Source organism: Rhinolophus hipposideros (genome assembly GCF_964194185.1).
Source record: "Rhinolophus hipposideros genome assembly, chromosome: 2".
In the NCBI taxonomy this organism is placed as follows: Eukaryota; Metazoa; Chordata; class Mammalia; order Chiroptera; family Rhinolophidae; genus Rhinolophus; species Rhinolophus hipposideros.
The window spans coordinates 1,986,504-1,999,076 of record NC_138048.1 but is presented as its reverse complement, the minus strand read 5'-3'; the positions used below and the strand labels follow the sequence as shown (position 1 = coordinate 1,999,076).

The 12,573-nt window shown below is 40.5% G+C and overlaps 1 protein-coding gene across 5 annotated transcripts in view; it reads left to right on the top strand.

Moving 5' to 3' along the window:
• The window catches only part of ATR (ATR checkpoint kinase), a 110,755-nt gene that overhangs the window by 47,543 nt on the left and 50,639 nt on the right, over positions 1-12,573 (top strand). For all 5 annotated transcript variants that reach the window (XR_013995208.1, XR_013995209.1, XM_081077678.1 and 2 more), the window contains 2 exons: positions 3,954-4,160; positions 5,165-5,278. Coding sequence is in view for 3 of the 5 variants with exons in the window: in XM_081077678.1 (XP_080933804.1) it covers positions 3,954-4,160; positions 5,165-5,278 (321 nt within the window). In the remaining 2 variants the exon portion in view is untranslated. The remainder of the gene's footprint in view (positions 1-3,953; positions 4,161-5,164; positions 5,279-12,573) is intronic.

Genomic DNA, 12,573 nt, shown 5'->3' with positions numbered 1-12,573 from the left:
GTTCATATATCCATCTATATCTTTAGTACTATTTTAAGCTGATAGGCATTTAAGTTCAATTGCACTCTAAAAGCCCTACATTTTTACTCCTCTGTTTATGTGTTTTATGTCATGTTGTATACCTTTTTGTTTTGTGTATCTCCTGTTTTTTTCTCCCTGTCCCCCTACCTTTCCCTCCCTCCCACGCCCCCAGCTGAGGCAGCTGGTCACCAGTCTTTGGTTGGCCGCTCACAGCAGCTCAGGGCAGCTCTCAACTACAGGCTGCTCAATGGCTGCCAACGACTCATGGCTGCCAGCCAGCGTGGCCAATGGCTGCTAACGGCAGCATACATCAGCACACCGTGGCCCACCGCAGCACATAGCAGCCCATGGCAGCTCACTCCGAACTCCGGCTGCTCACTGCTCAGGGCAGCCCAGCTCCAGGGAGAGCCATTGTTCACAGTCTTCCCTGTAGAGGGCGCAGCTGGCTGGCCCATGTGGGAATTGAACCGGGGCTTTCGGCTGTGGGAGCATAGCGTTCCAACCGCCTGAGCCACCGGGCTGGCCCATCTCCTGATTATTTATTGTAGTTATGGATCATTTTGCTAATACTGTCTTTTAACCTTACTGTTGACCTTTTAATTAGTTGATTTACTGTGATTGTTGCATGTATGCTTTTATTAATGATCTTTTTTTTCCCCTTTGCTATTTCTGGTTATGGCCTTTACTGCATAAAGAAGACCCATTAATATTTCTTATTAGGCTGGTTTAGTGGTGGTTAAGTCCTTGAGTTTTGTTTTAATTTTTATTGGGGAATGTTGGGGAACAGTGTGTTTTTCCCAGGGCCCATCAACTCAAGTCAAGTCGTTGTCCTTCAATCTAGTTGTGGAGGGTGACGCTCAGCTCCAAGTCCAGTTGCTGGTTTCCAATCTTTAGTTGCAGGGGGCACAGCCCACCATCCCATGTGGGAGTCGAACTGGCAACCTTGTGAAGAGCTCACACTCTAACCAACCGAGCCACCCGGCAGCCCTCTTTCTAAAATTTAAAAAAATTTTTTTTTTATTTTTCCAAGGAGGGCGCAGCTCACAGTGGCCCATACGGGGATAGAACCAACAACCTTGTTGTTATCAACACCAGGTTCTAACCAACTGAGCTAACTGGCCACCCCTCTTATTGGTTCTTTATTCCATCTTCTGTCTCTTTGTTGAAGTGTTCTCTGAGTTCCTCTAAAGTTTGTTGAGCTTCCTTATGACTGTTTCTTTGAATTCTTTATCAGGCAAATTACTTATCTCAGTTTCATTAGGGTTTTTCTCTGGAGTTTTTTCTTATTTCATTTCAGGTATAGTCTCTGTCTCCCCACGTTGTTTGACTTTCTGTGTTTATTCCTACTGGTAGGACAGGATAGCTCTCTCCCCCAGTCTTGAAAGAGTGATTTCTGAGTAGGCTGTGTGTTGAATAGTTTTGGCAGGCTTCTTGTAGTGGGAGCTGTGCCTGGTGTGTCACCTGGCCAGAAGGCGTGGGTTCCATGGAGGGTGGCCTAGTGTGTGCGTGCTTCCTTGCACTTCTAGTTTAGGCTACTCTGTATGCTTTGGGCTTGCTCTGTTGCTTTAACGCCCTGTGGCCAGAGCTGGGGCTGGGTAGGGTTGCTTTGCATTCTCAGCACCCCACCTGCTCCTCTCCTTCTCAGTTTGGGGCGGGCCTGTGTGTGGCACCTCAGCACTTTGCTAGTTATGCTTGGCTTCCAGGCAGTACAGGTCCTTGGGCGCTCAGCCTGCCCCTCCCCACACGCTAGTGCCCTGCTGTGGAAATTATCCTGTCAGAGCAGGTTGGGGGCGGGGTCCTCCTCCTGCCTGGTCTCAACGTTCTATTCGCTGGGCTCTTTCTCTGGTTAGGGCAGCTTTGCGTGCACATGCACCTCTGTGCTCTGCTGTTTCTGCTCCTCTCTCAGTGGAATCGCCCCGCCCTCCCTCCTGCTCCGGTGCCCAATGGAACACCTCACCACTCCCCGGCAGCCCTTCCGGTGTGTCCTGCTTTGTCTGCAGTCTGGGTAGGCTCTGAGCGGAGCTTCTCTGTGTGTCTGTCCGTCTCCACCCTTTGTGAGGGTGGGCAGCCTCTTGTGCATGCACAGCTGTACTTGGGTAATTCTCAACTCTCCAGGTGGGGCACAGCAGCACCCCACTCACTCCGTACAGGGCAGCCTGGCATGTGGGTGCTGCAGTTTTTCTGACTCCGCATTGGCCTTGGGCTGGGCAGCCCCACCTGCGCATGCAGCAGTGCCCCACTATCTCCGCACTTCCTCTGGACCCGCCAGCCCTGTGTGTGGGTACCGCAGTGTTTTGTTAGCTCCCCACTCTTTCTAAGAGAGTCCCACATGAGCACACAGTAGCACCCCACTGTCTGCACTTCTCTGGACAGGATAGCCCTGCAGGCAGATACTGCAGTGTTTTGTTGGCTCCGCACTCTCTTCAGGTGGCGGAGCCCCATGTGTGCGCAGCCCAGTGGGAGCGGGAAGCAGCACCCTGCTGCACCTATGGGATCACTCTCCGGGTGGAGGGGCCCTGTGTGCACGCTCTCCTCTTTCTGCTGGGTCTGGCTCCAGTAGGGGCAGGTGGGGCAGGCTTCACGCCCTACAGGTGGACCAGAGAACCTGGATGGGGCTCCTGCTCCGTCCAGGGGCGGGCCAAGTGTAAACAATGGTGCTTACTCATTCCTTTCATCCTGGGTTGTTGCCTCTGCTCCCGGAGAGCTCTCCTGGTTCCCCCGCCTTCTCTATGTGGCCGTTGTCTTGCTTGCTGTGCAGAGGCTGACCAGTTGGCTCAGTTGTCTCTCAGAAGGATTTGCTTTAAGTATAGATGTAGAGTGGATGTATTCTGAGGTGCTAGCTCAACATCACCTGTGCTCCTACATGCTTTACTTTTACTAGGAAGGAAATTATGTAAATGAAGTAGTTCTAAAGTGGTCACACAAGTAACATCTGAATCTTAACTGATTTGAGAGTAGTCTCTCTCTCTCTTTTTTAAAGATTGTATTGGGGAAGGGGAACAGGACTTTATTGGGGAACATGTGTATTTCCAGGACTTTTCTCCAAGTCAAGTTGTTGTCCTTTCAATCTTAGTTGTGCAGGGTGCTGTTCAGCTTCAAGTTGTCGTCCTTTCAGTCTTAGTTGTGGAGGGCGCAGCTCAGCTCCAGGTCCAGTTGCCTAGTTGCAGGGGGCGCAGCCCACCATCCCTTGCGGGACTCGAGGAATTGAACAGGTAACCTTGTAGTTGAGAGCCCACTGGCTCATGTGGGAATTCAACCGGCAGCCTTCGGAGTTAGGAGCATGGAGCTCTAACCGCCTGAGCCACCGGTCCAGACCCAGTAGTCTCTTTCTTAACAGTTTTTCATTACAGCATCCTCAGGAGACAGATAAAAAAAGATTTGAACCATTGTATTTTTCATTAAGGCTACCTCTTTCTTCTTACCTCTTTTATTTTTAACTCATTTCCCTTTCTCCATATCTTTTTCTCCTTCTCTAGTAGTTTTTCATATACTTTTCAGTCTTGTTTTAAATAATAGCTGTTCCTCTTTGATATATTTACTAAAATATCTGTTGACTATCCTGAGTTCTTTTTCATCTTCATTGCTTCTTTACCTTGTAAATGTTTTTGTTATTGTACATATTATAATTATTTGTTTACATGTCTATTTTCCCATTAGAATGTGAACCTGTTGGGGCAAGAACTATGTCTTACTTATTTTTGTATGCTGAAGTAATAATACTCAGTACCTGTAGCTGATTGTTTAAAGAATTAATGATTAAAACTTTCAGACACACTTAAGGATTCTAAGACTATGGAACATATTGTGAACTCATCAAAAACTAGGTGAACAGACTGCAGATATGGGAATTTAATTTTGTCATTATTTATGTCAGATATTTCTTAACATTTCTGAGCTTTCTTATGTATAAACTTTTTCTCTTTTTATTTTAGGAAAAACTGATAAAATATGCAACAGATAGTGAAACAGTGGAACCCATTATCTCACAGTTGGTGACAGTGCTTTTGAAAGGTTGCCAAGATGCAAATTCTCAAGCTCGGCTGCTCTGTGGGGAATGCTTAGGGGAGCTGGGGGCAATAGATCCAGGTCGACTAGATTTCTCAACAACTGAAACCCAAGGAAAAGATTTTACATTTGTGGTAAGTAATGGCAATTTGGAATGACGAGGAGAGTTCTCTGCCCTGTTGGGGTTTCTGTTCCATTTATAAAGAGCTATTCAGCTTATCCTTAGTGGAACTTGATCTAAACTAGACAATAGACAATATAGGTAATTTCTGAGTTTATTTTTTAATCCTGTTGTAGATATCTTTAGCCAAAAACAGTGAAGTTTGAGCCCAGTCTAGTTTGCTGTGTTCTTTTAAATAAGCTTCCTAACCTAATTTTGACAAATATTTAAAACTTAATTGTTTAATATTACTATTTAAACACTATTGCTAAGTGTTTTCATGGGAAATTAATTTCCCAAGGTGTTTTAATAGTGTGTGTATAAAGTTTCTGTGATCAAATGAGTTTGGAAATCCTGTAAAACAAAATTAAACAGAACCTTTAATATACCGGAGGTGTATACAAAAAAATGTATACACATTTTAAGGGATGTTATTGTATTCATGCTCAAGTAGTAATCAGAAGTGTCTGGATGCTGATAGTAATCACTTTGAGCACCTCTTGTAACTGCAGAAGTCAAATGTGACTTATTCATCTTTTGTTACCGGTAAACATTGAGTATTACAATTAATACAGTTTTTTCCTTTCTTAAAATGTGTATACATTTTTTTTTGCATACTCTGTACTGGTGCACATTATGAATCTCCAAGAGAAGGTTATGTTAAAATTATTTCTCAGAGCTTCTCAAGTGACCAGTGTTCCACAGAATGCTATTTAGAAAATGAAAATTATTGGAGCTATACAAAAGTTGAATGATTCTAATATACTTTATAAATAGCCTTAAAAACCTTGGATTTGGCTTCTTAGCTACAGATTATATTTTAGCCTTGGTACCCAACTTAATTTGAACCTTACTGTCCTTTACTATTCTAAGTTAACTTCACTTAGGCAATTAAGTTAAATTCACAATGGAAGGCAGAGTTTGGTTTAGAAAAATGTATACATAGTATCCTTGAATTTTTTTCTTGTTTTTATCGAGACTGGAGTAGAAGATTCAAGCTTTGCCTATGGATTATTGATGGAACTAACAAGAGCTTACCTTGCATATGCAGATAATAGCCGAGCTCAAGACTCAGCTGCTTATGCCATTCAGGTAAGAGGTCACAGTCATTACTGGCTTTATGTTACCGGGTTCTAGTAAGAAAGCTGTAAATTCTATATTTTGGAAACTCTTAGTGTTTTAACTCCCACTTGCATTATCAGTGTAATACAAGTTCATGATAAAAATTTCAGAATTCTTACAGGTACAGGAAAATTATTTATGTATATTTAAATATGTATGTTTTCTCCACCAAACAAGGAGATTATATTACTTATGATGTTCTGTAGCTTGATTTTCTTTTGTGTTTCATAGTCTATCTCGGGGAATTTTCCATGTCAGTACAATTCATTTTTTTAAATAACTTCAATATAAATATACCTTTTATTTTAAGAAATTTATTTAACACTTTTAGGTTGTGTTTAATTTTTTTTGCTTTTATTAAAAATGATTTAGAGAACATATATCTATGAGCACTTGAGTAAATATCAATAATATAAATACTCAGAAATTAAAATATGTCTCAGAGCACATACAGAGCATACTTCTTTTTTTTTAATTAAAGTTTATTGGAGTGACGATTGTTAGCAAACTTACATAGATTTCAAGTGTATAATTCTGTATTACATCATCTATAAATCACATTGTGTGTTCACCACCCAGAGTCAGTTCTACTTCTCTCACCATATATTTGATCCCCTTTACCCTCATCTACCACCCCACACCCCTCTTACCCTCTGGTAACCACTAAACTATTGTCTGTATCTATGAGTTTTTGTTTCTCATTTGTGTGTCTTGTTCTTTTGTTGTTTTCGGTTTATATACCACATATCAGTGAAATCATATGATTCTCTACTTTTTCTGTCTGGCTTATTTTGCTAAGCATTATAATCTCAAGATCCATCCATGTTGTCACAACTGGTCCTATTTCATCTTTTCTTAAGGCCGAATAGTGTTTCATTGTGTATATATATACCACAACTTCTTTATCCATTCATCTGTCGAAAGACATTTTGGTTGTTTCCATGTCTTGGCCTCCGTAAACAAAGCTGCAATGAACATTGGAGCACACGTGTCTTTATGTATAAATGGTTCCAGATTTTTTTGGGTAGATACCCAGGAGAGGGATTGCTGGGTCATATGGTATTTATGTTCGTAATTTTTTGAGGAACCTCCACACTGCCTTCCATAATGGCTGCACCAGTCTGCATTCCCACCAACAGTATATGAGGGTTCCTTTTTTTCCACAGCCTCTCCAACACTTGTTACTATTTGTCTTGTTGATGATAGCCATTCTGACTGGGGTGAGGTGATATCTCATTGTGGTTTTCATTTGCATTTCTCTGATGATTAGTGATGTTGAGCATTTTTTCATATGTCTGTTTGCCATTTGTATGTCCTCTTTGGAGAAATGTCTCTGCAGGTCCTCTGCCCATTTTTCAATTGGGTTGTTTGTTTTTTTGTTGTTGAGTTTCATGAGTTCCTTATATATTTTGGATATTAGCCCCTTGGCGGAGGCACATTTTGCAACAATCTTCTCCCATTCAGTTGGTTGCCTCTTTATTTTGTCGATGGTTTCTTTTGCTGTGCAGAAGCTTTTAAGTTTCATATAGTCCCATTTGTTTATTTTAGCTTTTACTTCCATTGCCTTTGGAGTCAAATTCATAAAATGCTCTTTGAACCCAAGGTCCATAAGTTTAGTACCTATGTTTTCTTCTATGCAGATTATTGTGTCAGGTCTTATGCTTAAGTCTTTGATCCATTTTGAATTAATTTTGGTACATGGTGGCAGATAGCAGTCCAGTTTCATTCTTTTGCACGTGGCTATCCAATTCTCCCAGCAGCATTTATTGAAGAGGCTGTCTTTCCTCCATTGCATGTTTTTAGCTTCTATGTCAAAAATTATCTGTCCATCTTTATGTGGTTTTGTTTCTGGGTTCTCAATTCTATTCCTTTGGTCTATGTGTCTGTTTTTCTGCCAATATCATGCTGTTTTGATTATTGTAGCCCTGTAGTACAAGCTAAAGTAAGGCAGTGTGATACCTCCAGTATTGTTCTTTTTCCTTAAGATTACTTTGGCTATTTGGGGTCTTTTGTGGTTGCAAACAAATCTGATGATTTTTTGTTCTATTTCTTTAAAAAATGCCATTGGAATTTTGATGGGGATTGCATTAAATCTGTTTATTGCTTTGGGTAATATGACCATTTTAACTATGTTGATTCTTCCAATCCATTTTAACTATGTTGATTCTTCCAGTCCATTTCTTTGTGTCTTCTTCAGTTTCTTTCAAAAATGTCTTATGGTTTTCAGCATATAGGTCTTTTCACATTCTTGGTTAAGTTTATTCCTAGGAATTTTATTCTTTTTGTTGCAATTGCCAAAGGAATTAGTTTTTAAATTTTTTTTTCTGAGATTTCTTTGTTAGTAAATAGGAATGCCATGGACTTTTGTAAGTTGATTTTGTAGCCCGTAACTTCACTGTATTTGTTGATTGTTTCTAATAGCTTTTTGATGGAGTTTTTAGAGTTTTCTATATATAGCATCATGTCATCTGCAAAGAGTGACAGTTTAACTTCTTCATTCCCAATTGGGATGCCTTTTATTTCTTTCTCTTGCCTGATGGCTCTGGCAAGGACTTCCAACACTATGTTGAAAAGCAGAAGTGATAGGGGACAGACAACCATGTCGTGTTCCTGAACGTAGAGCAAAGGGCTTCAGTTTTTCACCATTAATTATGAGATTAGCTGAGGGTTTGTCATATGTGGCCTTTATTATGTTAAGGTATTTTCCTTCTATACCTATTTTGTTAAGTGTTTTAATCATAAATGGGTGTTGTATCTTGTCAAATGCTTTTTCTGCATCAATTGATATAATCCTATGATGTTTGTCCTTTATTTTGTTTATGTGATGTATCGCATTCATGGATTTGCGGATGTTGAACCATCCTTGTGCCCCGGGGATGAACCCCACTTGGTCGTGATAAATACTCTTTTTAATGCATTGTTGTATTTGATTTGCTAGAATTTTGTTTAGGATTTTTGCATCTGTATTATTAGAGATATTGGTCTGTAGTTTTTTTGTGTGTGTGTTGTCCTTACCAGGTTTTGGTATAAGGGTAATGTTGGCCTCATAAAATGAGTTAGAGAATATTGTCCCTTCTTCAATTTTTTGGAAGAGTTTGAGCAGGATTGGTATTAGATCCTCCTTGAAGGTTTGGTAGAATTCACCAGTGAAGCCATCTGGTCCCGGACTTTGGTTTTGGGAAGGTTTTGGATGACTGATTCAATTTCTTTACTGGTGATGGGTCTATTTAGATTTTCCAGTTCTTCATGATTCAGTCTAGGAAGGCTATTTGTTTCTAAGAACTTGTTCATTTCTTCTAGGTTATTGAATTCGGTGGCATGTAGTCCTTCATAGTATTCTTGAATGATCCTTTGTATTTCTGTGGTGTCTGTGATAACTTCCCCTCTTTCATTTCTGATTTTGTTTATTTGTGTCTTTTCTCTTCTTATCTTAGTGAATCCAGTCACGGTTGCCGATTTCATTAAACTTTTCAAAGAACCAGCTCTCTCTAGTATTAATGTTTTCTATTGTCTTTTTGTTTTCTATTTCATTTAGTGCTTCTCTCATTTTTATTATTTCCTTCTTTCTGCTCACTTTGGGTTTTATTTCTTATTTTTCTTGTTCTTTAAGGTATAGTGTGAGGTTATTTATCGGGGATTTTTCTGCTTTCTTGAGATAGGCTTGTCATGATTTAACCTTCCCTCTTTAAACTGCTTTCGCTGCATCCCCAAAATTTCGGTAGGATGTATTTTCATTGTCATTTCTTTCTATGTATTTTTTGATCTCTCCTTTTATTTTTTCTGTGACCGAGTCGTTCTTTCAAATTATGTTGTTTAATCTCAACGTATTTGTGGTTTTTCCTGCTTTCTTTTTTCAGTTGATATCCAATTTCAAAGCCTTGTGATAAGAGAATATGCTTAGTATGATTTCAATCTTCTTAAATTTGCTGAGGCTAGTTTTATTTCCCAATACATTGTCTCTCCTTGAGAATGTTCCATGTCCACCAGAAAAAAATGTATAGTCTGATGTTTTAGGATGAGGTGCTCTGTAAATGTCAGTTATGTCCATTTCATCTAATGTGTCATTTAGGGCTGCTCTTTCATTATTTATTTTCTATTTGGATGATCTGTCCATAGCTGTCAATGCTGTATTGAGGTCCCCTACTATAATTGCGTTTTGGTCAATTTCTCCCTTTAGTTCTGTTAGTAATTGCTTGGTGTTTTCTGGTGCTCCCTGATTGGGGGCATAAATATTGATGAGTGCTATTATTTTCTTATTGTATAGTCCCCTTTACCATTATGAAATGTCCATCTTTGTCACATTTTTTTTCTCCTTAAGTCTGTTTCATCTGATATCAGTATAGGTACACCTGATTTTCTCTGGATACCATTCGCTTGGAATGTCAATGTCCACTCATTCACTTTGAGTCTGTGCTTGTCCTTGTAGCTGTGATGTGTCTCTTGGGCACAGCATATGGTTGGGTTTAGTTTTTTTATCCAATCTGCTACTCTGTATCTTTTTATTGGTGAGTTCAATCCATTTACATGTAGGGTGATTATTAATATGTGAAGATTTCCTATCATTCTATCTTTAGTTTTATGGTAAGCCTGTTTCTCCATTGTTTCTTTGCCTTTCTGTTGTCTATTATTTTTGTGTGGTGGTACTTTATGATTTTCCCCTCTGTTTCTTTTATTACATTATGTATGTCAGTTCTGGATTTTTATTGAGTGGTTACCATTAAGTTTATGTAGAAGAAGGCGGGCCCTGTGGCTCAGTTGGTTGGAGCACGTCCTCTCAACCACAAGGTTGCTGGTTCAACTCCCGGAAGGGATTGTGGGCTGCACCCCCTGCAGCTAACAATGGCAATTGGACCTGGAGTTGAGCTGCGCCCTCCACAGCTAAGACTGAAAGGACAAGTTGACTTGGAAAAAGTTCTGGAAGTACACACTTTTCCTCAACAAAGCTTTATTCCCCTTCCCCAATAAAAAATAAAATAAAATAAATCTTTAAAAAACAGTTTATGTAAAAGAATGTTTGATGTTTAGAGTATTTTATTTTCTTCAGCATGCTTACTTTCTCCATTCCCATATTCCGGTTCAGGCCCTTTTTATGTTTTGATTGCCACAAACATTGCCTGTTGATGGTGGTTGAATTGCCTCCTTTAGTATTTCCTTTAGTGCAGGTCATGTATTAGAAAATTCCCTCAGCTTCTGTATGCCTGGAAAGGTCTTTATTCCTCCTTCATATCTAAAGGATACCTTTGCTGGATATGTTGTTCTTGGCTCATGATTTCTCTCTTTCAATAGTTTGAATATTTGGTTCCACTCCCTCCATGCTTGTAGAGTTTCTGCTGAAAAATCTGATGATATTCTAGTGGGCTTTCCTTTGTAAGTTACCGTCTTTTTTTTCCTGGCTGCCTTGAGGATTCTTTCTTTGTCGTTGATTTTAGACAGCTTCAATACAATGTGCCTTGGCGAAGGCCTGTTGGGGTTGAGATAATTAGGTGTTCTATTTGCTTCTGGATTCGAGGATCCAGTTCTTTCCACATGTTTGGGAGGTTTTTATCGACTATTTGAATATACTCTCTGTTCTCTTCTCTCTCTTCTTCAGGTTTCCCCATTATTATATTGCTCTTTCTGATGGAATCAGAATGTTCTTGTAGAGTCCTTTCATTTCTTTTAAGTCTCACGTCTCTTCTTCCATCCGTGTCATTTCCAGATTTCTATGTTGAATGTCACTGATTCTTTGCTCCATCTGGTCAGCTCTACTAACTAAACTGGCTATCATTCTTCATTTCTTTCATTGAGTTTGTAATCTCCAGAAATTCTATTAGGTTTCTTTTTAATTTCAGTGTCTTTGGTAAAATGTTCATTTTGTTCTTTGATTGTGTTTCTGAATTTATTGAAGTGCGTTTATTTGTTTTCTTGCATCTTGTTGAGTTTTTTCAGAACTGCAATCTTGAATTCTCTGTCATTTAAGTCACATATTTCCATATCTTTACGTTCATTTTGGAGACATTTCATTTTCTTTCTGAGCTGTCTTGTTGCCTTGGTTATTCATGGCAATTACTGATTTATTATTTCTCTTCCTAGACATCCACAGGAGTGGGTTCTGCAACAGGTTGATAGAAAGAGGTGTTTTCCAGTAAGTTTTTGTAGAAGTTTTATTTTCTCTCCGACTGCAGCCTGGTATTCTCTCTCATACTGCAGTGTTATGTTTTCTGTATACTATTCTGGCTTCTCACACAATGGGGGGATTTCCTGGAAGGCGGGTTTCTCTTCTGTGAACAGTTTGCCTGGGTCTTACAGTGCCGCCTCCATGTGGGGATGCGTAGAGCTTCTGAAGTTCTGAAGCGCTTCCTGCACCAGATTCAGAGCCCTTGTGTTTCAACAGTTCTGTTTAGTGTTGCAGGGATCTGCCCAAATAAGTGGCGACAGGGGCGGGGTGAGTTGTGAGTGGTGGCCCAGACCAGTGGCGGGGACCACCACCACAGCCAGTCCCACTTCCACAGTTCCCTCCCCTTTCCCAGAACTAGTTGGGTTGCGAATCTGTGTCTGTGGTCCACAGTTCTCAGAACAGCAAATATTCTGTTCTTTTGATCTGACACTGCTACTGTTCCTCTTCTAGCACCAGGCATGTGGGGGCGTGGCGAGCTCTGGGAGGGTAGGGAGGGGGCGGCTAGTCTCAGTGCCTAAGGCTTCCCTTTTCTGCTCCGCGGTGAGGGCTTAAACTACTGTTTTCAGCCTCTTCCCTCAATCTTTGCTCCGAGAGTGTTGGGTTTAGCCGAGTGTTGGGTTTAGCCGGGTTATATGCTGTCCCCTCAGTCCTGTGGGACATAGACGGAGCCCTAGCAGTCCGAGTCCTTCCCTCTCCCACAGCTGCAGTAGTTCTGGGATGCAGCGAGCTCGGGGCACTGAGCTAGGTTTGTGTCCTGTGCCTGCGCTGCCCTGTCTCTGCACTTCTCCCTTCCCTCCTCCCCTGCTTGCGGAATTTGTCCTCCTTTAGGTCATTTCAGTAGTGATCCTCTTTGTCTTGCTCGTCTCCTGCGCAGGGAGTCCTTGTAGAGTTATAGCTGTTTAATTTGTTGTAAATTCTAGGGTAGATTTCAAGAGGCTCACCTCACATCGCCATTGGTGACATCCCAGAGTATACATTTAATACAAACTAGTTCCACCAGTTTATATGCCCTTAGCAAATCTTTCTTTAATAAAAAATTTAAATCTTTGCCAATGTTACAGATAAAAATGGTATTTTATTTTAATTTGCATTTAATTATGAGAGGTGT